This window comes from Bactrocera dorsalis, chromosome 3, assembly GCF_023373825.1.
Source record: "Bactrocera dorsalis isolate Fly_Bdor chromosome 3, ASM2337382v1, whole genome shotgun sequence".
NCBI classification, from domain to species: Eukaryota; Metazoa; Arthropoda; class Insecta; order Diptera; family Tephritidae; genus Bactrocera; species Bactrocera dorsalis.
In genome coordinates, this window is record NC_064305.1 from 1541262 (window position 1) to 1568375 (window position 27114).

At 38.2% G+C, this 27114-nt stretch overlaps 3 protein-coding genes across 6 annotated transcripts in view; 2 read left to right on the plus strand and 1 right to left on the minus strand.

Moving 5' to 3' along the window:
- LOC105230209 (AF4/FMR2 family member lilli) overlaps positions 1-27114 on the plus strand; it is a 92774-nt gene that overhangs the window by 11698 nt on the left and 53962 nt on the right. The window contains exon 2 of one of the 4 annotated variants that reach the window (XM_049453892.1): positions 6630-7496. The exons of the other annotated variants lie outside the window; for them this stretch is intronic. The gene's annotated coding sequence lies outside the window, so the exon portion shown is untranslated. The remainder of the gene's footprint in view (positions 1-6629; positions 7497-27114) is intronic. 4 annotated transcript variants of the gene reach the window in all.
- On the minus strand, positions 1023-1702 carry LOC105230180 (uncharacterized). The gene is made up of 3 exons (XM_011210803.4): positions 1459-1702; positions 1201-1382; positions 1023-1133 (listed from the first exon to the last, which is right to left on the minus strand). Exons 1-3 carry the CDS (start codon positions 1502-1504, stop codon positions 1071-1073), a joined length of 291 nt encoding a protein of 96 aa, XP_011209105.2. The 5' UTR covers positions 1505-1702; the 3' UTR covers positions 1023-1070.
- Positions 18749-19855, plus strand: LOC105230181 (uncharacterized). The gene has a single exon (XM_011210804.4). The coding sequence runs from the start codon at positions 18779-18781 to the stop codon at positions 19733-19735; it is 957 nt and encodes a 318-aa protein (XP_011209106.2). The 5' UTR covers positions 18749-18778; the 3' UTR covers positions 19736-19855.

The following is a 27114-nucleotide window of genomic DNA, read 5'->3' on the forward strand; positions in this document are numbered from 1 at the left end:
CTATCTCTGAGGCCACCTTTTTGTGTGTGTGTGTGTGTGTGCTTGGAAGTGTAGTTAATCAAGCGCTTTAGACCGCATTAAATCACTCGCGATCACACAAATACCAACAAAAAGCAAATGGGCAAGCGGAATTAGGTACAACACGAGTATTTAGGTGGGTTAGTGGGCAGGTTGGTAGTGGGCTCGTTTTGACCAAAAATGCCATTTAACTGATAAGCCGTGAAAAACGTCCACTTCCGAGTCGAATGCCGCGGCCCACTACCTATATCTAGTTTACGCCGGCACTCGCTTGCAATTGCAACAAACTAGCAATGCTGCTGCTCACTGCAGACTGGGAGGTGTCTGAATACTCGGTACAATTTCAGTTTCGAACCTTTTCCCACTTTTTATTTGCGCTTTTTTTTGTTTCGTTTCACCCCGGAGTTAGTCCGCATTTTTCCGCTTCACCGGCAGAGTGGCACAGTGGCGCATGACTTGAATGGAAATCCAGTCATCAGTGGATGTGTGTAACGGGTTGAGGTGTGGCTGATGGCGCTCGAGCTTTACAAATATTAGCTGACTAATGAAGGCTGCTAAGCCGCGAAAAGTGGAGTAAAACGTGACTGACTTTTCATCCAATTTTCAAACAGATTTTGCCATTTCCTTCATCATAAAGCGACTGAGCTATTTTGAATGAGAAATATGGACAGTGCAGCAGGTGATTTGTGGCCAACATTTTCCTCATAATTCACATAATGTTTGCTACGCTTATTCTTGTGGTCCGTGAATGAGTTGAGGTTTCTTGCATTTCACCCATTTCGTTTTGTGGCAAGTACATGGGGACTAATCAGGCGAGGTTTCACGCTAACCACTTTGTACTTATTACTTAAATGGATTTTTGTGGAAAAAGCGCAGCAAAGCTTTGCTTAGATGGCAGCGCCTGAATGCTTACTAATTGTGCTCAATTATTTGCCGATAACGAACTGTGCGCGGGAGTCGTTAACAATCCACACAAAGAAAGCTAACAATGAAAATTAAAAATCTCTGATTTATCATTTAATAATTAAGTCATTTGCACACTTCAAACAACTTCAAAGGCATCTATCATAGACAGGCACTGTGTAGTTCCAGTTGATGGCCTCATCCGTGAAATGCTACAAGTAAATTGATGTGTGATTAGTAGCTGCCGCGCGACACTAGAGTCACTACTCTTTAGCTTACCATATATATTGATGAAATCAACGTGATAATGCCAACGGAGAGCACAGCCGTATTCTTCAGATTTCTACGGTTGTAGTGCTCCTGCCAATCGCCCTCCGGCTGCGGCAAGTCATTCATGGTGCTGCGTAGTCCACCGCCGGCGAAGGGTGTAGTTGGCGCCTTGCTGGCGTTGCGTAGCGTCGCTAATGGTATTAAGGGAAAATTAGTAGCAAGTTTTAACGTGTTGTTTTTTTTTTGGGAGCCTGACAGCGTACTTACCCCCACGCAGCGCCTTACTCACTTTCAGCAAATGCTTGGCGAGCATTTTTCGCTTTCGCTTTTAAATTTTGCAAAATTTCTTATGATATGCTATGGCTTTTTGTTTCAAAAGTATTTAAAAACTATTTAAAAGTATTTTTTTTTCGATTTAATATTTTTTATTCAGTTTTTGTTTTTTTTATTTTAGACTCAAAATGTGCTTCTGCGATTTTTTCTAAATTATTTAAGTTGTTCTGTAATTTAAGTCAGATTAATCGATTTTCAGAAGGCAATTTCAAAACCAACTGCGTTCAGAAAAGTTTTTGATTTCAAAGTACTTTTAGGTTAGGTTTTTTGAAAACGTTATTATTTCATGTTTTAGCTTTCGAATTGAATTCTATGAATTTAGTATGTATTCTACGCCAATAATATAATTCTACATAATCCTTTAGTTTAAGGCACTCACTTAAGTAGTCTATATTGAAAGAGCTAGCCTTTCACTTTGTCAGGAAATTTGTCATTTATGGACATGAATATTTACTCGGCGGCCGTTGCCTTGTCTAGGTCTCTAATTTCAAGCGTCACTGCTTGTGTTAAAACTTTGACTTGTGCCATTTCTTTTAGGACCTCTTTTGCGCGTTCTTTGAGAAGACTCCTTCGTTTTCGTTTTGAGTTTTAGCAGAAGTTCGCCCTTCTCTGTTTTCCTAGCTCAAGTTGTCACCAAGGTTAGGTAGTATATGGTCTGATTTAATTTTCTTCAGCCTATCTGCGAAGATATGTCGCTAGTCTTCGAAGTCACCAGAGCTTTTGTGCGCCTCAGCTTCCATTTTGGGATCTTTGGTTCTAATTTTTTGGATTCCGGTTTTTTTCTTTTGTATTTTACCAGTTCCCATTCAGGTGCCTGTTCTTTAGTGGGAAGTGTATTTGAGTCCATTGCATTTTAACACTATTATTCCGTCGCTTACTCCTCGCAGTCTCTCTATCGTTTACAAACTTCTTCTTCTTCTCCGCAATCATAAACCATGTTTTTCCTTCTTTTACAGGGGTTTGATTTAGTAGGTCGCTCAGAGCCAGCTAGCTCATACATTGAGATTTTCCGGTTATCTGTTCTATGATGTCCCTCATGGCTTGGTGGATAGATCGTTCCAATCTGCTCACCGAGTTGGTAAAATATTTCCTTCAATAATAGTGCATTTGTTCAATCGCTGTGATGATCCCGTGATTATCTTTGCGATGCAGGTCACGTAAGGCTTGACGTAAGTCGCTATGGGTGTCTACGTTCAGTGCCAGATCAGCATTAATCTGGAGCAAGGCTCAACCTCACCTGGAGACAGACGCTGCCCAGTAAGCCATTCAATCTGAGTCCGGGATCCTGGGATTTTTCTTTAATCGTTCTATAGTCTCAGAGACCACATGCAAATTCTCAATTGTTATTTCAAGAAGTTGCTCCTTGGAGGATGGAGTCATGTGTAGAAGTTCACGCAAGTGAGGAAAGTTCTCTGATCGCCATTCACTTGGGAGTGGCCAGAAACGATTCTTTTACATATGGCTCAAGCAGCTTACGATTTCCGGTCTTTGGTCAAGTATCCTCTGGGTAGCCTAAGAACATCCGTTTTAAGGCGAGCTAAAGTGAGAAGGCGAAACATCCCCTACATAGGGTTGTGCGCTAGGTTTGGGACCCTCCACGTAAAAAAAAAACACCCAATGAAAACTTCGGCTATAATCGCGTAAGCGGTGTCTACGCCAATTAAGAAGAAGCTCCTAAGCTACAGAGATAAAAAATCATTCATATACTGGGTAATACACATGTATTAGTATCTGAAGCCATATGCTTCAGAGATAATAGGTCCAACGCCTGATTGCAGCCAACACCTATAAACTCGCGTATGGCATGCGCTTTGAGGAAGTAAGAACAAGAGGCTGGGCGACATGCTAAGCGGTGGCCCATTCACATAAATATACTATATACATACATACATACTTACGTACACACATACATACATTTTTTCTAAAGTATGCGTAACAGTTATGAGCACAACAGCGAGCGCGTGCTTCTCACATTGGTCACCAAATAAAAGGCATTAATAATGACGCATTTTTATGGTAACAGCAATTATCGGCTTAAAGCGTTAAAGTCGCAAGTAAATAAATAAAAATTAAAAATATAACGGGAACAGGGAACAGAGAAGGATTGGAAAGACATAAAAACATGCACAGATTGCCACAGCAGAAATTGTTATTATCATTTCGAGGCGCAGTGAGCAAACATAAATGGTTTTTATGCGCACTAAGGAATTACAACAGCAACAACAAAATTAATATAGAAGAAATGTGTAATGCGACATGCAAATATTAGCATAACAACAGATGCATTTGAAGAACTTTGCTTCAGCTTCAGCTCCAGCTTGGATGCCGAGCAGTAAATATAATCATAAAATAACCGTAAAATGCACCGCCGTGCCCACGTATAGTGGTGAGCGAGTATACATGTATGTATATATGTAAATATGTATGTAGGTATGCTATCTATGTGTGTGTTTGTTGTATTTAAACGCGCATGTAGCAGTATAAATCACGTTAACTGTACTAAATACTAACGCCAAGTCAAACAAAATGCCTGAACATAAACAATGCGCCTGACTTATGGGCTGAACCCCGAACACCGCCCGAGTTGCGGTGCATAGGTAACAAAGTTGCGCCGCCTGCTTCCAACAAGTGCAGTGGAGCACCTGTAGCACCTGCGGCAGCAGCGCCACAGTGAGTCGCCGCAACTGCCGCTGCAATATATTTGTATGTATGTAAATATGCATAGTATGTCTGTATAAATTTATACACTTGTGCCGTAGCTAAGTGTTTGCTTTGGTATGCTTGCGGAAGCTGCGCCGCGCGACTGTGTTACAGTTATGCTTTATTGCATTTCGGTTTTTAGTAGATGTGTTCTAATTGATAAGATAATTTTATACGAGATTTATGTCTCTTTAGCTAGTTATTCAATTTAATGCTCACATACTTAAATGCATGAAAGGGGCCCAGTAGACTTCTAGCTACTTAGCAATGCTTGCTTACTCATTTGCTTAGCGGTGTACTTTTTATGGTGAGTTAACTCTTTTTTGTTTAATTAATAATTGGGTTAAAGCAACAAAAACATTTTTCATTTGTACAAAACTATTTATTTGAAATTTATTTACTATTTTCGGAAAAATAATACAAATCTCGAATTTCAGTCGTGAATTCAATAAGAACATAGATTAGATAGGTGTATAAGACCTCAGATCATACACAAAAGTGTCATTTGTGTATAGCATCCATCGAATTTTGGGTTAAAATAAGGCTGCATCAGTCAGTGGCAGTTACAGCGCACGCTCGAAAGTGATGTTTTGTTCCAAGGCCTGAATCGAAGCGAAATTGTCCGCATTTACTGAAGTCTAATGGTCTGATATCACACAATCTTGGTGGCCAATCGAACGGCCCAAACGTGAAATTATCTGCTGACCGAAGTGTTCTCTAAATAAATCCATTAATCTTGTTGAAACTAAATCTCGCCGAGATCACGAGCTTCAATTTCAGACATCCTATAGCACACGGTTCGATAACGGTCGCCATTGACGGTTACGTTCTCACCGGGTATCATTTTTGAAGAAATATGGACCGATGATCCCGGCGGCCTTCAAACCATACCAAACCATTGTTTTTTCTGAATAAAATAGCAGCTCTTGAATCCCTTCATGTTGTCATTTGTCCAAATGCTACAATTTTACTTGTTTGCATACCTATTGAGCCAGAAATGAGCCTCATCCCTGAACAAAATTTGGCTCGAAAACGTTGGATCTTCTTGAATCTTTTAAGAGCCCATAGAGCGAAGGCATTGGTTAACAGAGCTTAACTGACAGATGGCTGCTAACCAAATATTGAGAGAAGGATCCTAAATTAATTTGACTGCGCGTAACGGCTGAAACGTGGTATTTTTTGTACAGATTTTTAGATTATTGTGGCATCTTTTTAGGCGAATAACACTTTTTCGTTAGTTTTTCTTTCGTTGCGCAGAAATTATATGAACTTCTCAAATGGTTTACGTATTGCAACCTGATTCCTCTACTTTTTAGAATTTAAAGATGAATAGCACTGAGCAACTTTACTAACTTTAGATTGATAGCAATTTGCTGTTTATGATATGGACGATATAAAATCAAAATTTTTGAACTAACCTCTGTTTATACTTACTAGTGCTATGAGTTAGCTTCGTATGTGAAGCAGATATAATTTTGCATGGAGTCATAATATTTTCCAGCCATTGTATAGATCGAGGTGAGCATATAAACGCATATGGTTATGCTTATGTATGCGTGTGTAGGTATATGTAAGTGCGTGCGTGCTCGTGTGCGAAATGTGCAATCGCGTTAAATTTAATATTCGCCAAAGAGGAAATGGCTCATTGCGACCACAACGACACCACTAATAGTTGCAACAACAGCCGCAACGCCTGCATTAAATAGCAAACAACAAGAGCAACAATACCCATTCTAATGACGAACACAAGTCAGTCAAACGGACTAAATTACAAATTGCAATCGTTGTAATAGAATCTTAAATGTCATTAAATGCAATTGTGGCAAAATGTGGTGCGCTTACATGTATGTGCAACAATCAACAAGCAGTTGCAGCCTCTATTTGCCGTTGTTATTGTTGTTCTTGATGTGCGCGTTGTCGTTGATGCCGCTTGTTGATTCACCGCGCGTAAATATTTGTTGTTTGTTATCAAGCAAGGCGTCGCGAAGGCGTCTAAACGCTGTGGAATGCTTTGTGGGCAATTGTTGCCACACAAAGCACGGCATTGTTGCGCGCCTGTCACAGACAGCAGCGCATCAACCACAGTAACAACAACCAGAACAACAACAACAACAACAATATTTATCAAAGGCACACTTTAGTGAGGCGGACAGCAAATGAAATAATAAACGCATTGTTAACGGTGCATTGGGGCGGCAGCGGCCGCAAATGAGAAAATTACAAGGAAAGCGTTGAGAAATGCGAGAAATGATGATGCCGCCGCTGCTGCTTAACCCATTTTAAATTGAACACTGTTTTTTTTTACTTTTTGCGCAAATACTTTTTCTACGCCGCGTTGCGCCGCGCTTCACTGCATGCCATACTAATGCGGACCGTTGTCTGCTGTCTCTGCTCTTTCTTTGCAGTTGAAAATTATTTTCGCTTGCGTAAATCACAACTTGCAACATACACGCAGCGTGGCGCAGCTGGTCGCAACGACGCGCACCGCTCTCCTCCGCCCCTCTGGTCTGCCACTCAGACATCGCGCGCTAGTCAGCCAGTCAATTTGCAACAGAGTTCAGCACAGTGCGCAGCAGTTCGTCGCAGTTGATGCGTTGCAAGTCACTTTTCAAATCAATTAAACGCATTGCGAGTGGCAAATATAGCGGCAACAGCGAAGCACTCAAGCGATAGTCGGTCAGCGTGACCGATCTCCGAGTGAAGTCGCAAAAGTGTGACAGCAACAACACAACAACAAGCGAACGCATCAGTTTAAGCGCACCGGTGGCAGTTGGTTGGTGCACAGTGTTGGCAGTTGTTGCAACGCAATGAATCACAGCGCATATTGTTTGTGCCGGCTAAGCGGAGCTTATCATTAATCAAATTAGCAGCGCCAGCAATAGCAGCAACAACAGACCTTAAGTGGCTGCACAAAGCGGCAGTGGCAAAGTCAACAAACCTCTGTGCAGCGCACTGTGGAAAGAAGTGGGGAGGGCAGCGTAAACAAGCGTTGTGAAAGAAGAACACTTGTTCGCTGCGGAGTTTTAGATTATCACAAACGGTTGGCTTTTCAGCGTTAATTGTGTTGTATTTGGCCGGTTCAGCTGGCAAATGGATAGTGGAAATATTTAATGGTGTTAAAACGAGATTAGTTTTTGTGCAATCAATGCGTTTTTTAAGTGAGTTGTTGCTCTAAACGAATTTCTGACAGACGTGCAACCGGAGTGTATAGTCCGCTGAGTATAGTGTATAGCAACATATGAGAATCTTGTGAATTAGACCTCAATTTAACGGTAAGTGCATGCATGTTGTTGTTAAGTGATTTTGAAGAAAACATTATTTTTTCTCAACCTTTTGAGTCCACGTAGTGAACTTTTGAATTTTTTTATAAGATAAGCCAATGAGCTTTTCAAAAAGTTGATACGGAACTTATTAACGACGAGCTTTTAACGCTAAATATTCGAGCTTATATCTCAAGATATAGCAGGTCAATTCAAATGCCTCCGGCGTACCATAGTAAAATACTTTTTTTTTTGGCAAAATTCGCTTTTTTATTCACCATAGTTGCCCGATATACTGATTATAGCGACCCTCCAAATTTTCGATACCATTTTTGTAGTACGATTTGTCCTTTGCTTCAAAAAAAGCCTCATTTTCGGCGATCGCCTGTTCATTGAACGAAAATTTCTGCCCAGCAAGCATTCTTTTAAGATGTGAGAACAGGAAATTGTCATTGGGGATCTGGTATCTGGTATTACGGTGGATGCGGAAGCAATGCGAAGCTCAATTCATGGCTGTTTTACATCGTTTTCTCAGACTTGTTGCACAGTTCTTTGCCTTGAGGAAAGAACAGTTTCTTTTTCTTCAATTGAGGCCGTTTTCCGGCGACTTCGTCCTTTAAGTGGTCCAAAAATGCTTTGTAATAATAGCTGTTGATGTTCCTTCCTTTTTCAGTTAGTCAATAAAAATTTTCCATGCGGATCTCAAAATTCAGACCCCATAACCTTGCCAGCCAACTTTTTCGTTTTTCCACACTTTGGAGCGGGTACGTCGTGTGTAATCCACTCGGATGACCATCGATTGGACTTCGGAGTAAAATAATTTTTCCCTTGAAGATCTCCCAACACTAATCCGAATCATCAACTCGTCGTTGTATTTGGTTAAGAGTGAGCTCGCGTGGGACCCACTTTGCAGAGAGCCTTTTCATTCCCAAATATTTGTCAATGATATGATATATACATTCAGTTGATACCTCTAGAGTCCATCTCCAGAAACTTCACTATATCGTCATCCAAAATTATTTTGAAAGCTTTTATGATGTTTTCGTCAGTAACAACCTCTTTTGGGAGTCCACTGCTTTCACCGTGTTCGGTGCTCATTTCACCACGGCTAAACTAATTATTGATGATTCGCGACCAACTTATAACCCGACAGCTTTCAAATTTCTACACTTGTCTTGTAAAGTTTAAAGATAACTAAAAATCATATGGATTTAAAACTGTTAGCGCCATCTATGTGTCAGCCCAAAGACTGTCATTCAATGAGGAGTTCTTCTGTAAAGCCCTCTGTACTTCATAACTTCTCAATAATTTCTAATTTTTGACTGCAAGCTTAGAAAAAAAGTCTATTAGGCATAGGAGTGAGCAAGAGTGGGTCACTTATTTAAGATGTCACTAAAATATTTCGTAAAACACACCTAATTTCGAATAGTACTGAACTCAGATATCCTCTTTCTTGAACACTTTTAGTGATCTACCGATCACTGAGACTTTTGAATACAATCGCTTTACATTTTCTCTTTTTAGTAATCGCTTGATAATTCTCAAATATCTACTGGTCTAAGTAATTAATCCTTTATATATAATTAAATGATATCTTAACTTTATAAATGTTCAAAAGCTAATCAAAATTTTAAAGGTTTTAATCACGCACTAAAAAGCTGTGACCATAAATCAAACCGTAGCAATGACCGAAGTTTGAAATCTTGCGTGAAACTGAAGATAATTTAACTGTTCGTTAAAATGAAAGTGATTCACTGCCATTTATGTGCCCACAGTCATGATCGCCAGATTGAAACACCTGTCTAGTATTGCAACTGATTTACGAAAAACGCACAGCGTCACTCTGAGCAGTCTATTGGTGTGAGGCATTGCCATGCGGCTTAGCCATTTGGAGTGACAAAGCGCTGCGCCAGTGTTATGAAAAGCTTTCGAAATCGAAAGTTGACATTTGCTCACGAAATAAAAAAGTAAATTATTTAAAAATGAAACAACAAAAATATTATGCCAAAGCACAAGCACCTCAGTTTAGACCGGTGACATCGCTGAGAGTAGTAGACATCTCTTTAGCAATGGAAATTCCAAAGGCGAAATAAATTCATATTAGCTTTTGTTTGCCTCTTTGCGTAGCTTTGCTTTAGCCATGCAAACGAAAGCAGTTTTTATGCGCCGCTTTGGCCAGTCTTTTGCTCAGCTTAAGGGATGTGCACTTCGAAGTGATCTTCTTTGTTTGTCGGCTAAGAGCTTTATAAATATTGACACTTCGCTTTGATGCTTGGATTGTCGCACCTTTTTTCGACTTCAAGTGCGCATGCATTCATAGCATAAACCGAGCAAGACATGCTGGCGAAGTCTTAATTAGTGTGCGACGAGCTAAGACTATGATCGTTATGAGAATTTGAGTGACTTATAGAGTTTGGTCTTTGTTCGTCGAAAGAGGACTTTACTTTTCAATTGCCTACTCAGTTCGAAGGCACATATTGACTAGAGTTATTCTGCATTGAGTTTCGAGGCAGAGATTGTTGTTGGTGTTGATCCAAGATAGACGAAATTCGACGTCAAGTTCACTACCAGACCTTATCCAGTCTGGAGAAAGCAGATAACTTTGCAACGGCAAAGGTTAACCTGAACATCCTGATATCAATATCATCGGCATACGCCAGCATCTGTACACATACCAAATTCAGACATAGGCATAAAGGCAGCTGCTGCTGTCTGCCTGCTGTCAAAGACGGTGGGGTTTTGAACTGCAATTGAAGCACGCTTCGTGGATTTTTGAAGATCTGATCATCCACTTTTAAGAGCTTGTGGGTAATTCAAAGGATAAATATCTGTCGAAGTGAGATCCATCGATTTCGGATCCAACCTTCCATCCAGCCTATCCTATTCTGAGTCAAACGCTCGTTTCGATATCCTCATAGTATTAATTAAAATCCACCACCTGCATTGTCCACTAGGCCGAAGTTACTTTGTGATAACTTCGTTTGGGCTTATAAACCGACGCATGAGTTCCACCAAAAATCATAAAAATTAAAAAAAATAATAAAAAACGAAAAGCAGAAATAAATTAATATTTTAACAATCCATAAAATCGCAACTCACAAGAGCGAAATTATGAAATCTTTTACGACCGTGTCATTGCGGCGCATTCGCCGATTCGACTATTTCGTAATAGCTTTATGTACTAAATAGATTAAAAGTTATAATAAAATGTACCGTGAAACGACTTTTCATGCCGTGGATAATTGCACAAATTCGCACGCACCAACGAAGTTATTACAAAATTTTTGTAGCAGCCGCTTCTCCGTTTGGCGAGTGCTGCATTGCTGGCTGTTTGTTGTGTACTGCATTTAACTACCGCTAATCCTACTGACTAACGGCTTCCGCATCTGCTGCAGATGATCTTTGCCGCTTGTGTGTGCCGCTATGCCGCGCGCTTCTTCTTCGCTGCTGCTGCCGCTACTAATTCTAGAACTCTTTCAAATTTAACAACTAATTTTCTCGACATCTAGTGTTATTCACACTTTTATCGCTTAGTTATGGCATGCGCGTATTTAGCCCCAGCTGTACCATGAAGCAGCTGGAACATTTCCGCACTTTGACGCCACGGTGGGGCACCAGCGCGCCCAACTATCTGCGCGCCGTGTTTGTATTTGCACTTATCTGCGAATAGTTTACCAAAGCGTTCGTGTAGAAGCGTATCTGGCAGATACACTTGTTCGATAGGTCCGCAACGCACTGTCACCGTCACTGACGCAGCCACCAGCCAACGCGTTTAGCGGCAACTAATGATGCTTGTTACGGTTGCGCCACTGCACCTCCTGCGCGCGCATAGTTGCCGCTTATGTTGCTCGTTTTATGCTTGCTCTGCCCGCTCGCCGTCTGCACCTTCTGCGCACCTTTATTCACGCGCGCTCGTTTTTTCTGTTTGCAGTCGTCAACCTTGTTGCGACAATTCTAATTGCAAGTCAAATAGACGCGTCGAGTTGTCATGACGATAAGCGTCGCAAGCTCAGTGCCGTCAACGCGTGTTGCACTACATACGCGCGCATCATATCTTCGCAGTGGTATCTGCGCTGCTGGAAAATAGATTTTGTGCAAATTATTGGTTTCGCGCGCCCGCGTCGCAGTCGCTTTTCAAGCAATCCATCAGCAGTTAGCTAGTTTTCTGCGTTCTTTATTTTCCGTTGTTGTTTACGATTTCATTATCTTCTACTCGTATCTTTGTATACATATGTATGTACGCTGTTCTCTGCCTCTAATATTTGTTGTCATTTTGCGCGTTCATTTGTTGACTAAAGATCAATGACACGACAAGTCGCATGGCATTTGTCGCGTTCCAAGTATTTGCCGCGGTTGTTCCACCTTTTTCACCCAACATTTATGAGCAAGATAAAAATGTGTGCCGCGTTGTGCTTCTACGACATTTTAAAGTGCTCAAGTACTGGTAATCCTATTGCGAGTTCAATACTCTTGTTCAATTATTCACAGTTAGTTCTCAAGAAGTTCGGATATCTACAATGCTACTGCGATATATCCTCGAAAGAGTAGTCTCAATAAAATTTTTCTTTCTTGGTGGGACTTGATATTCTTCTCCTTTTTCTTTGGCACTGTAATCGGGGGCGCTCTGAGCGAGATCACCCCGGATGTCACAAGGACGGCAATCTGTTTTCTATACAACCGATTGTAGAATGTTTACATAGGCAATTCTTTGTTTTTTTTCCTATATAAAATATTTGTTAGAGCTTTTACCAACGTGGTTTCTATCTAACATTGTTTTTTAAAGCTTTTTAGTTTTGAAATAAAGTTATCCTGTAAAGCTTGCCCCACGAGCTTTCTCAGATGTGGAAGCTTTTTAATTTTGAAGTAAATACATATGTATCTAGCTTGAGATTTCACAGATATTGAAGCTTTTTAATTTTGAAATAAAGCTGTCTTATAAAACTTACTCCACGAGCTCTCACTTTTACGAAAGCTTTTCAATTCTGAAATAAAGCTGTCTTCTAAAACCTGCCCCAGCATCTTTTACAGACGTGGAAGCTTATTAATTTTGAAAAGCTGTGTTCCAAAACTTGCTCTACAAGCTTTCACTTTTATGAAAACTTCAATTTTGAAATAAAGCTGTTTTCTAAAACCTTCCCTATTAGCTTTTACAGATATGGAAGCTTTTTAATTTAGAAATAAAGCTTTCTTATAAAGCTCGCTTCACAGGTATGAAAGCTTTTCAATTTTGATATAAGCTGTCTTCTAAATCTTGCTCCAAGAGCTTTTACTTTTATGGAAACTTTTCAATTTTGAAATAAAGCTGTTCTCTCAAGCTTGCTTCACGATCTTTTGCAGATATCGAGGCTTTTTAATTTAGAAATAAAGCTTTCTTATAAAGCTCGCTTCACAGGTATGGAAGCTTTTCAATTTTGATATAAGCTGTTTTATAAAACTTGCTCTACAAGCTTTCACTTTTGTTGAAACTTTTCAATTTTGAAATAACTAAACTTTCAGTATTTACTGACATTATCTCAACCAACATTAATCACCACAAAAAGTAAAAACAATCAGACATGTGGTAGTGTATATTTGCTAACGGTAAAAGACAATCGATAATCGCTGAGCGCCGCCACTTTCAATGTCAATGGCACTTGTGGCTTCATGCGGAACTTAATGACTATGTACATAAATGAATTTTTAATTGATTCAATCGTCGCATTTCAGTTTTCGTGCAGCGACGAACTGGAAAAAATCACTAAATAAATATATAATTGACTAAGTCCACACATTTTTCCCACACAGCGCAGACGTCATGCGAGCGATGCTTTCATAGACTTAGCGCTGCCAATTCACTTTCGCCACACACAATTAATTCAGCACTTGAGCACCTTTTAAAGCTTGAAATATTTCATTTCTTGTTCAAACTGTTAAAACTGCTTTTTTGCCACTTAAAAGACTGTCTTTCACAACAGCGCTCTTTAAGCGCTGCACTTGCACTTAAAAGCTTACCTTTTAAGGAGGCGAAATACTGAGGGAAAAAGTAGTGGGAAAATTATTGTCGAAGAGCGCAAGCACGAAAATAATAAAAAAAAAAACTATTAACCAAATTTTTGTGTACGAATTAACGCGGCGTTGGCAAACAAGAGCCGCGCGCATGCGCTGTACAACCCATCGGCCGAAAATAGCAAGTTACGGAAGGAAAAATCTAAAAATATGATTTAAAAGTAAAAATTCGTTGTACTTGTGGCATTAAAAATATACAGCAAAAATGTGTGCCGCACCTGGCAATAAGAACAACTTGTAGAGGCGGTCAAAGAAAGCAAAGAAAACATAAAATTATTTATAAAGAATTGCGAAAGTAGCAGAAACGCGCTGCAAAGCTCGTACAAATTCTAAACACAATTAACTCCGCCAGCAACACAGAAAATAACAATTAACCGACTATAATAAATGCCATAAAAGTGAATATAAAAGTAAAGAAAGCAGCGCACAGCTAGAACAAGTCCGGTTGCCGCTTTCCACAACTCAACTCAACTCAAAACGTTTTGATTGCACGAAAGAATTATTGAATCAAATCAAGAACAAATGCGAACGCGAACTCATTTAGCGCGCAGATGAAGTTGGCCAACAGCAGTTGGTGGTAAACAGCGCTGAACCACGGCGCAAAGTGGGCAATCAAAAGCGGCTGCTTCAACAGTAACAGTAGGTCAGGCGCGCAGCAGTAAACACCGCGCGAGCGCGCTTGTGTGTGTGTGTGCCAATTAGGAAAGTAGCAAAAAAGACGCGAGCGAAGCAATCGCTGACAGTGAAAATTTGAAAGATTAAAGAAAACGAAACACAAACATAGCAAGCTACCATGCAACAACAGCAAAGCTACGTGCGAGTGTATTGGCGCAGAGGCGAAGAGTCGCGAAACTGCGATGTTTAATGAAAAACAAATTGAATTGCAGCGCCCAATGATCAATCAAGAGCGCAGCAGCGCAGAATCGCGCAGAAAATGACAACAGTTGTCGAAATGATAGCGCCGCTGCCGCGCGCTGGCTGGCAGTTAGCAGCGCGCTCTAAGCAGGCAATCGTTATTGAACGCGCGCTCAACACACACAGCAAATATAATCGATTTGTTCGGGCAGATTTCATTAGTCGCTTAATCGGAACGCAGATGCGCATGCGGACGTGCAGATATCGCACGTGAATGTCACTACATTTGCATGCATGCGAGTGTGTGTGTTTATATATGCTTTGATGGTGTTAATGGTTGTGAGTGCGTGTTAGTGGCGTGTAGAAAATTTCTGTAGTTCATGTTATTCATTTATGCGCCGTACTTATTACTACCGCCGCGCGGCTACACAGGCGTGCTTTGTCAGCTTCTTCCGCTTGCCGCTGCCAATTGCTTGACTTACAAGTAGCGGCGCGCTGTCAGTCGGCCAGCCGGCCGGTAGCAGCAATATTACTATTGTTATTCATGTTTTATTTTCAATTTTCAGCGCACGTTTTCAACTTCGTGGCCTTTTTCCGCATAATTTCCATATTTTGCTGATTCATTTCCTTCTCTCTTTTAAACAGTTCAATGAAGTGATGGGTAAATTCTCTTCGATTTTGCTTTATTGACAGTCCGCAATGTGAGGTTTTATGAAGCGGTGTATTTGCCATGTATGTTCACCTTTATAGCGGTGCTTATAAAAAAGTAAAAGATGTGCACTAATAAAAGCAAAATGTTTATTTTTCTAGGAAGTTCATATCATAATTTTATAGTTTTTTTGTTGTTGCTAATCAATTCTTAAAAATTTAGTGCGATAAAAAAATATATAGGGTAGTCGAAAAAGTCTTTTCGTGTTTCTACGAAATTCTCATTTTTTTTTGTTTATAATGAACTTTAATGAACGAAATATGTACCATTTTGGTCGACCACTTTTAGGCATTTTTCTGCTAGAGATTTTATTCCATCAGTCTAAAAGTTTTCTGGTTTCTCGGCGAAAACCTGCGACAAGTAATTTTCACAGACTTCTCTTGAACCCAACTTTACTCCATTAAGTGAGTTCTGCATTCTCCGAAATAAATGGTAGTCCGATGGTGTAATGGTCAATCATTGGTATTCATTGCATTTTTGGCTTTGAATTTGATTACAATCGTGTCTCGATGCGATGTTGTATGGCCAAATAGAACTCCTTGTGGACCGTCAGTCCCTTCGGAACAAACTCATGATGCACCAAACCACGAATATCTAAAGGTGGTTTTGGCGTGTTTCTTTTGTTTCGGCTTGATTTTCTTCCTCCATTCTGATGTTTGTTGAATTGTTTTCATATCAACCTCATAAACCCATGTCTCATCGACAATTATAATGCTCTCCATTAACATGGGATCGAAATTCACACGATCAAGCATGTCCAAAGAGAACTGTTTACGGTTTTATTTTGAAAAAAATTCAGCTTTATCGGGACAAGTCGAATAATAATGCGTTTCATACTCAAAATATTCACCAAAATCGTTCGAACGGACTCGAGAGAGATGTTGAACTTTCTTGCCTGACGATTTTCAAGAACCATATCATTGACTTTTTTCGAATTTTCATCAGTTGAAGAGAACGAAGGTCGTCCAGAACACGACTGTCTTCAACGATCTTTTGACTGTCTTTGAAAGCTTTGTACCACTCGTAGGCTTGTGTTGTTGATGAAACTGACAATAATCTAGAAACGTTCCAGAATTTAATATGACGCCCTTAATTTTTTGAAGCTTTGAAACCCTTGTAAACCTCTTAATTAAGTTACTTTAACACTCGCAATACCTTTACTTTCCGGAAGCTAATATAATTCTCCTTTTTTGTTCAATGTTCAATTTTTGTGGTGAAGCCCTGCTGTCCTCTGCTCTTCTCTCAACATTATCATCAGATACGATTAATCAGCTGATCTGCTAATAGAATACCAAGGTATCACTTTCATGGTTAATTCTTCAATTTATTCAATTCACGAAAATCATCATTAATTTCCACCTAATTCCCACATTTATTTAACTTTTCGTTCCCTGCTTCTATTTTTAGTTTAGCATTGGCCCTCTCCAAAGCTCTAATTAAGCAAGTTTCGTAATTTCGACCACTATTTTTGGCTTCCCAACTCTAAAAATATATTATTTTTTCTCCACATTTTATTTATTTATTTATTTTTGTTTTTGTTATTTTTTTGAGGAGCAATCAATTCCATCGCATCATTTTCTTAGCCTCAAGCGTTTTCATTCTCTTAAGAATTCAACCCATTTTTCTGCTTTCCTGCCTTTCGCATTTCACATTTTTATTTGTACTACTTAATAACGGCAAATCGCCACATAACTGTTGGTTATTAAAAACTCACTCATTTCGTACATTGAAAATCATTAAAGCGCCGCGCCGACGCATGCCGCGCTCGAGGCTATCGGCGGTCGTTGCATCAGCAGCAGCAACGTTCTGAAAATGCACGCGCATGGTTTTCTTGTAAATATGTATATGACTGTGTATGTGTGGGCATTTGGAAGGAAAGTGTCCGCCTGCTGCCACAGCCACGTCCAAACATTTATTGCCGCCCTCTGCTGCCTGTCGGGCATTTGGCGCGTGTGTGGCCTCCTCAAGCACACATACATACCGAGAGACAAAGTGGCTTGCATGTGTACTATGTGTCTGCATGCATTGCGGCGCTCATCAAAATTTTGTTGGCCATTATTAATTCCTTCGGTCAACCTTGGCAGTGAGTTGGCTACCGCTTTCTTAAGCGTGCAACACACATGCAATACATGCAGCTTGCGCGCAGCTCCGGCTTGCGGCACACTTTTCACTCTCCTCTGTGTCTCGATAATAAATTGAATTATTTATTAAGAACATTTCGTGCTTCCTTCCTTCGGGAGTAGCATTGCTTGTGCGCTGGTGGGCTGTGCCACAATATATGTGAAATTATTTTCGGTAAGACGTTGCCTTGGCGATTTATCTTGCGTTTTATTTAAGTCTTCTTTTTTTGTATTTTTAATGCTGCATCTTTCACCACAGACTTCTGGGTTTTATAAAACCGCTCGCATGTAATAAAGTAATTAAATCATGACAATGAAATTTGTTTTGTGGCAAGATTGATTGTGTGGCCCGCTTATGGCTTACCAAATTTTTGTGATATTTTCTTAAAATGATGGATCATGTTGATCTTGTAATTTGGTGAGGTTGAAAAAAAAAGCAAAAAGCGCAGTGTGGCAACATTGACTTAGCGTTGCCTGAACAATTGTGTGCATTTACTTATAAGTTTACTTCAATGAAAGGGGATTTTTGTATAAGAAAAATATTTTCTTATATTCCAGCAGTTTAATTAGGGGGAATCACTATAAGTATCCTCTTGAATTATATAACTCTGGAGTTATTCTCAGAGGAGTGGCCTCAGGAGAGGGCCTCTTGACAATTTTATAATAATTTAATCGATTAGATAAGTTAATAAGTATGAAGATTACATCAGCGGAAGCACTTTACTTGACTAAAATAATTATTCCACTAGGTTGCCATTCTAGCAAAAAACCTTTTATATCTGTGTTGATGCGTTGATAGCAATTTCGTATAGGATTTCCACTTCATAAGCATTTTATATTACTAACTATATACCCTTTCGTACTGTTAAGAGCTTCAAACTTCCACTTAACAAACATGAATTACTCCTAAAAATTCATATCCAGACACCATTATCTAATATAAAGCAATGTCTAAACGTCAAAAGTAAATCAGCTGTGCAGAAAGGTTCCAAACTTGGCTCAATCAGGACACACACCAATTGAAACTTGGATTAACCAAGACACACACCGCTGACATTGAAGCCCGTTGAATTAACTGCCTAACTTTTTGCGGCTTAGTATTACCTTTTAATTAACTATATATACATACACTTGAAGACTATCTGAAAGAAAGTGTTATTACAAAGCTACTTGCCAGACGCTCAAATCGAAATATCTTACCTCATTATTCAAATGAGGCTTGGAAGTCAACGTGACGGCTGTTGCATCACTTATTGTGTTTATCTTGAGTATTGCTCTAATTACTTTTTGTTTGCCTACTTTAGAATATAAGTGCGCGTTTCACTAAGTTGTGCATAACGCTTTCCCTTGCTATTGATACGCGCTCAGCAGGTGCGGAAGCTTCACAATTCAATTATTGCCAAATAAACAACTTTTATTTGCGCACACTTGAATCCACCAGAATAACAATTACTTGCTATCGATACTTGAGCGCAATCAACGCGATTGATAAGTGCGAGCTGCCTCAAGGCGTAGCACCCATAAATACAAGTCGTCGGACCTTCAGCCAAACAGTTCAAGTGCAAATGTCAAAAAGAATGCTAAGCAAAGTGAGCGCAGCGATTTTAATTTTAACGGTAATTTTCTACCAGGCAGCAGCAGCGCCACAGGATACGGTGGACGCGCCTGCTTCACCAGAGGGTCGCGCCAGCGATATCGATGAGAGCGATATCGAAGAGCGCGCTTTGAATTTTCTAAACGTGAACAACTGGAATGAGCAGGCCATCGATAGCCGTTATAATGGCGCCGATGCGACCGCTTTGGCCTATGCTTTGAATAGAATCTACACTGGTACGGCCGCATCCTACAAGAAGATGGTCAAGTTGCAATTGTATTTGTTCCAGAAATTCGACGATGCCGGCGATGTGAATGACAAATACTATTTCAATGTGGCATACTACTTTTTGAATATCAGAAAGAACAAATACTACAACAGTTTGACCAACGAACAGAAGCGCAAATTGAACGAATACAAAAGCTATCTGCCGCCATCGCTCGACTTTATCTTCTTCCAGCCAAACTTTTGCTTGATGAATCGCAAATACTTGCAACACATGTATGCCGCCGACAGGGCCATTGATGGCCAACGTGATTATATTTTCGTCTTTACAAACAATAACAACAATGTTAATAAACGCCCTTGGACAACGCAAGTGACCGATGTGTCCAACGATCGGCAGACGAAATTGAAATTCACGCTCAAACACAATCAATCGAAACGCGTCGCTTATTTGGAGCGCAACAGCTACAATGGCCAGTCTAATATGGTGGCCGCTTGGCACTCTAGCTTCCAGCAACCCAACAATGCCGACTGGACTGTGGAGCTCTACCAAAATCAGCTGATATTTAAGCAGAATGGACGCCTCATCTGTGCCAGTGACTCGATGTACAACAACAACCGACGTTACGTGTTTGGGCAGGGCGGACATGGAAATGGCAATAACGCACCAGAATGTCAGTGGTATGCCAAGGAGTGTCCATGAGGAGAGTGTGATAGAAAAGTTAGTGCATACAGACACACACACACATCGAAAGGAACTGGTAAATGTAAAAATGTAATAGACAAAGCCGAATAAAATGAAATTAAAATTGCAAACGAAAAATTGACTACAAATTTATGCTCAGCTGAGTAATGATATGAACCAGCAAATTTCTAATTTTTTTATACTCAGTGGGGGTAAATTTTCGCTGTCTTTCATATACACTAGCATACATACATACACATATGCATACATACAGTTACATTTGTGTAATTAGATATTGCATCACCACTTCTGAGAAGAAATCAGCTGTAACCGATATAGTAAACACTCATTGACTCATAATTTCTTTTTGTGAAACAATTTAATTGTTGGTTTTCCAAACGGCATTTTTAGTACTTACTGAAAATTTACTGCTTCATTTGAAAACAATATGCAAAACAATATTTTCGGGAAGCAATCTCCATTTATCTTCTTCTTTACTGAAGAGTTAACAACAGCGCCCAGTCTATTTATCACTTGCTGTGTTTCATCGGCGTTTTGAAACCTTTCGATTTCGATTCGGTGCATTTTGGATTTTAATTTTCTATTGCCACATAAGCAACTCACTGCAATTGGAAAAACATGCATACATTTCTGTGTGTAAATCTACAACGATCACTGCTGCAATTTTGCATTTTGTTGCTTTATTTTGGACAATTAGTGCCTATTGAGATTGTTTAAATGCTGATATTAACCAGCATGGTCGTAGCAAGCATAGAGTGGTGTTTCTTTAGTCATATACTTCAGTTTAATTGCGTTGAATTTTCACAATCATATGTAATTTACAGATTTTCCAGAGGTCAATATTTCAATATTTTAACCCATTAAGTCGACTTCGGATTAAATGCTGTAAATTTTCCATTTTCAATGACATGTATCAAATATTTTAAAACTGATTTTTACGTATATGTCTATAAAAAGTATTATTTTGTTTAGAAAGAAGACGTAATTAGGTGAGATTTACCTTGAAAATAAGTAAAATGAGTAAAACAGCTGATAAAAAGGTAATATGGGGGCATAAATGTCAGAACTGTAAACAATAGTCAGCAATATATTGAATTTAGGTAAAATAATGTCACTATGTATTTTTTAAAATATTTTTCTACTATAAAGAAAAACTGTTCTCAGGCACACGCAAAATAAATTCTGGAAAAAACTGTTCCCAGGTGTCTGAAATATTTAAATTGACGAAAATACGTATAAAAGGATGAGACATTTTTCAACACAACATTTTTTACAGCGATGAAAACTGTTCCCAGGCACACAAACTATATATTAAAAAAAATCATACATATACAGTTAATCAAACTTTATACCTTTAAAATAATTTTCCGCTACAAAAAAAAACAGTTCCCTGGACACCCAAAGGCACAGAATATATGCGTAATTGAAGGGAAATATGCAAGGAAGAAAGAGACATATCGCTACAATAAATTGTATGTCTTTAGAATATTTTTTACTGAAAAAAACTGTTCTCGGACGCCTGAAATACATAATTTGAAGGAATTATTCGTAGAAAAAGCCAACTTTAGAAATTTTTTTATAATTAAAATATTTTTACTAAAAAAAACTGTTCCCAGGCACACGAGGTTTATAATTTAAGAACAGGATTCATAGAAAAATCAAACTTCACAAATTTATTTAACTTTAAAATATATGTTCTTACTAAAAAAACTGTTCCCAGGCACGCGGAATATATAATTTTTGAAAAAGAGCCAAAAAAGAATAGACTCTAAGTCTCTCAAAAAAGTTTAATTAATTTTTGTTGAGACCAAAAGGGTAAAAAATATAAAAATAAACTGCCGTAGCAGGTACCTACATATGTACAGTTGTCCACAAAATAATAGGAGTGCTAATATAAACAATTTGTTCAGCTGCATAACTGTTTTAAGTCACATGTAAATGACGCGGTACAATAACAGTACACTTAACGGGATGCTAGCATTAAAACACGAAACTCATTTTTATTGTGATAATCCTTATTCCACTTTTATTTTGCTAATTCTCGGAGACACATGTTATTGCTTGCCACAAAATAATAGGAGTGTTAGATATTTCGTTTGCAAAATAGTCATTAACATAAAAAATATTCACAAAATTAGAAAAGTAAGTACAGTTCCATAATCTAGCAGCTATTTTAGTTAGTTATTGTTTTATTAATAATTCGGGTTTTCTCCAGTAGGTAGAGGAAAGCGTTGTACAGAGGAAAAGCGGGATATAATAAAAAAATTAAGAAAACTAAGAAAAACTAATAAAGAAATCCAAGAAATCGTGAAATGCTCTCCTCAAATGATATCAAATGCCTTAAATTTTAGAAAAACAAATGAAACTCGTGGACGAAAGCGCAAAACATCCACTGCAGACGATCGGAATATTGTACGCTACTGCAAACTTAATCCCTTTGCATCAGCTAGGAAGATCCGTGACGAATTAAATTTGTCAGTTAATACTGAAACTATTCGTAGACGTTTGGTGCAAAACAAATTATTTGCCAGAAGTCCACGAAAAGTACCGCTACTCAAAAAGAAACACGTGGAAGCTCGCATTCAATTTGCAAAAGAGCATGGCTCTTGGCCCGTGGCTAAATGGCGAAATATATTATGGTCAGACGAGTCCAAAATTGAATTATTTGGTACTACAGGTTCTAGAAACTTTGTCCGGCGTCCCCCTAACTCGGAATATAATCCCCGGTTTACAACAAAAGCCGTTAAACATGGCGGAGCTAAAATCATGGTATGGGGTTGTTTTTCACATGCTGGTATTGGTCCAATTCACTTAATTGAAGGCATCATGGATCAAAGGACATATGTCAAAATATTAGATCAGATAATGTTGCCGTATGTCTCATGGAATATGCCATTGATATGGGTATATCAACAGGATAATGACCCTAAACATACTAGCAAGTGCACAAATGAATGGTTTAAGGCCAACGGGGTTGAGGTTATGCGGTGGCCTGCTCAGTCTCCTGACCTCAACCCCATAGAAAACCTGTGGACCGATATTAAGAAAAGAGTAGCTGAAGAGAAACCAACTAATTCAAGAGATTTATGGCATGTAGTGAAAGAGGCTTGGAAGGCAATACCAATAAAACGTTGCCAGGATCTCGTAGACTCCATGCCTCGGAGATGTGATGCTGTGTTAAGAAATCGAGGTTATTCCACGAAATATTAAATATTTTATTATCCTGTGAAACTTTGGATGCATTATAAGTTCAAATTTTAGAATATTCCCTTATTATATAAAATACTCCTATTTTTTTGTGGAACTAGTTTTTTAGTTTAATTAATATAGACTCCGATATAAAACTTTGTTTATGTTTAACTGAAATGTATTAAATGTGGAAGTATTAATAGATCTTTAGTAAATTACATTCTTCAAAAATTTTGAAAAAAAAACTCTTTTGCTAACGAAAATTAAAAAAATCGTTTTTCTCATGTGGTCACTCCTATTTTTTTGTGGACAACTGTAGGTATTAATATATTTCTTAACTTCTGTAACTTCTTCCTTTATTTTTGAGTGAAAAAGTGGTATGAAATAATATATTTTGTATATACCTTTTTCTTACTATGCCATCAACTATGAGCCGCTCTCAAGTTATTGGAATGCTAAGCGCAGCTCTTGCGTAAGCACTCATAAAAAAGGTGTTCCCACCAGTTTCATGCAACTAAACTGTGTGCAAAGCGTTTAAGTGCGCTTCTTTTTGTTAACTACATTGCGCATTTATGGAAAATGAAAATTTTCACTACACCCATTACATAAGCGAGTACGAAATCTGCGCAGTGTGTAGGCCTTTCCTCTATAAAAACGAAGCCTACTACTTCTCGCCCCCTCATAAACGCCACCGAGGCTAAGCGAAAAAGTGTGAACAAATTAACTGCAAGTGGACGCCCACTCCCCCAAACAGCGGCGCTTAAAATTGTTCATCTTCATTAGTTGTTTGGCGCTTTGCGTTTAATGTGAATATAATGAGCAAAACAACTGTTGCATTGCAAGATTACTCTGCTTGCGACGATGATTACTCAGCAAATTGTTGTTGCTTGTTGTGGCACACTAAATTTTGGTGTGATTGTTTCTGCAAGTGTTGGCGTCATTTGAATGCACATATGTTGCGTATGTGTTGGTGTATGTGTAAGCTTGTGAGTGCCGTCATAATACGCCACCACTATTTGGTAATGCTAATGCCAATGGTAATTACTTTCTATTTCTATAATTAATAAGGGAAACGAAATGTGTGAATGAGCTGAGGAATGCGCGTGAATTTCATTCCGTTTCAGCTTTCATATGAAACAATATAACATATTTAAGTAATTGCTTTTACTTAAATTGCTGGGATTACCGCTGCTTGAGTAAAGCAATAATTGCAACTTTTTAAAAAAAGAGCTACTTGCACATATAGTATATGCATATTTTCATATGTAACATCATTTTTATTGTGCAACATAATTTTTGCATACGCAATTGTTATAAAAACACAAATAATAGCGAAAATGAGCTTTCCATTTAGCCACAATGCAGTTATACATGTAACTGCGCAGATGACTCAATCCTTATCTTTGAACGAGCGCTGCCCGTGGACAATGAAAAAGCCACAAACAATACACACATACACGCATATTATTGCAATTGGTGATGATACAATGACCATTTACTGTATTCGTGTGCTTACGCTCACTTATGCAATACACATACATATACTTGTATACATACAGTCATACTTGTAAGGGGCATTTATTCATGTTGATTCGCTAACATCATGCAATAATTTATTAATAAAGAAAATTATGCATACAACTTTCATGCGAAGTACCACACTCAAATAATATAAATAAATAAAGATATGGTTGTATTTATATATTTTTATCGTGAACTATTAGAAGGCAGACAGTAAGTAGCTGAAGTACTTATAAATATTGTCGCCATGACTTCCGTGTCAACTTATAAAAATATAAATAAGTGTGATGTGTACTTGCATATAAAGGATATATATATTTTGAAGTTTACTGCGGTTTATTTTATTTATGGTAATGGTGAATGATCATAATGATATTTATAAAAATATAAATGAAGGTCAATATACATATATGTATGTATATGACTACACTTGTTTGAAGGGGGTCTAAGATATGGCTTTGGGATGTAATTTTCATTACCTAAGGAAAGTACAAAGTGTGGTTAGACTACTAAGTTTATGTATGACCTTCTTAATTACAGAAATTACTCAATTTAACTGTATAGTAAATTGAAACTAGCCAATTTAAGTAATGTAAAACAATTTCAGAGTAATTAAAACAACATTTTCATTCAAAACTAAATAAATTGTAAGACATAGAGTTTAATGAAAACTGTTGCCAGTCGTGAATTGTTCTATTCTTTACACTTAAGGTATAAAAACTACCATTTTCATTCAAAAATAAATATATAGTTAAGTATAAACTGTTCCCTGTAATGAAAAATTCTAGTTTTTTACGCTTTAAGGCTCAAAATTATCATTTCATTCAAGAAAAAAATTAATTATAAGTCATAGAGTTTAATTAAAACTGTTTTCAGCCAGAAAATGTTCGAATCTTTCACGCTTGAAGTATAAAAACTATCATTTTGTCTCAAGAACAATATAAATTTTAAGATTTAAAGTTATTTAAGACTGTTCCCATGAACAGTTCTAATTTTTCATGTTTAAGCAGTATGAAAACTACCATTTTCATTCAAAAAGAAATAAATTATGAGTTATAGTTTAGTGGCAACCTTTCCCAGTCTTGATTAATTAAAATTTTTCACACTTAAAGTATTTTCATTAAACAGTAAATAAATTATAAGATACATATATTCATTAATATAAAATATTTAGTTCACAGGCACTAAAATAGTACTTCTTTGTCGAAACTAACCTTATTTTCTTTTCTAAAATTGACTAAAATTTTTACGAATTACAACTATTTAATCTATTTAATATTTTTAAATGTTTCTAAAAACTGTCCCCAGTTCCAAAAATTACCTGCTATGTTCCCAAAAGCTGTTCCCAGTGTTGAAACTTTACTTATCATCAGGAAGATGCAACAAAACAAAAATTCTTAACTGTATGAGTTTTTAGAAGAGAATTGTGGATATTTAGATAGATGCCTTCTTTTATCTTACATACAAAACTCATACCATAGAAGTAAGGCTACTTAAAAGTCATACATTATGGCGAATTTCATTTACTTCCCCAAACTTAACATCACTCTATTCATCACAAAAACCTGACGAGTAGCAGAAATAAACTACTTAATTAGCGTTAACTGCGAACCAGTAAGGTAGTGTGCGACATGACGCTTTTGTGGCACGTTTGTCACACAATATTAAAGCTGTTATATGCTCATATTATTCACTTGGCATCAAGTGACAGCGCGTATATAAATTGTTGTTATCTTAATAGCACTTGTTGCAACAATATTTCGCATTTAAGACGCCTTGAGTGGCAGACACTTTTCTCTTTCACCGCAACGGTGCGTAGCAAAGGAAAGTGTGCAACAATTGCTGCAATTGCTGAATACCATGGCAATTGTTGTCTGCTAATGATAACAAGTGTTCACAGTTTTCATTGTTGTTGTTGTTGTATTGCTGTCACTAACTGCACTTGCTGTGCGCAGTTTCTGTTCGAGGAGCTTTTTCCATGGCAGAAAACACTGCAAATACAATTTATCGCATCGCTGCACCAGCGTAGCGGCAACAAAAGTTATTGCCTATGATAAGCGATACAAAGCAAATAATACAACAATAAATAAGAGCGACTGATTTCACATTTTGTGACGCCACGCTGGCGGAAAAGCGCTACTGCGTACATATGTATTTTGTGCTGTTTTATTGAATCGTTTGCCATATTGTGCGTGTGTATATACTTATTACCTTTTTTGGTTTGTTGTTGTTTTTGGTTTTCTTTAATTCTTTTTGTGCGTAATTAGTGGAAAATTATTGCTTATTAAACAACGTTTGCAACAACTGCATGCGTAACTGTTACGTCCGTATGTGTGTTTGTATGTAAATAACAACAACACGCCTACATAATTACAACAAACATGTCCATACTCGCATACGACTTGAATGTATCGTACAGGTGCTTTTTGTGGCATGACTTCAATATTCGGTATTGTTGCACCGCAGCGCTTGTAGTAATGTTGTTGTTATTGTTGTTGCATGTGCCTGTTGACATACATTCAGTTATTTGTAGATGTCATTATTATTGTCGCCACGTCGCGCCGTTTGCTCGGCACTTTGTTGGGTTGCGCGGCTGCCCGGCTGACTGTGTGGTGACTGAGTGGTCGGCGCGGCTGCCCGGCTGACGCTGACTGACCGCCGATTAC

What these genes read in the sequence shown, in the direction of transcription:
- LOC105230180 (XM_011210803.4), bottom strand. Translation starts at nt 1,504, where the DNA reads ATGCTCGCCAAGCATTTGCTGAAAGTGAGTAAGGCGCTGCGTGGGG. An exon ending in GAGTAAGGCGCTGCGTGGGG is followed by an intron (nt 1,383 to 1,458) that starts GTAAGTACGCTG and finishes TAATACCATTAG; the next exon opens with CGACGCTACGCAACGCCAGC. An exon ending in TGATTTCATCAATATATATG is followed by an intron (nt 1,134 to 1,200) that starts GTAAGCTAAAGA and finishes ATTTACTTGTAG; the next exon opens with CATTTCACGGATGAGGCCAT.
- LOC105230181 (XM_011210804.4), top strand. Translation starts at nt 18,779, where the DNA reads ATGTCAAAAAGAATGCTAAGCAAAGTGAGCGCAGCGATTTTAATTTTA.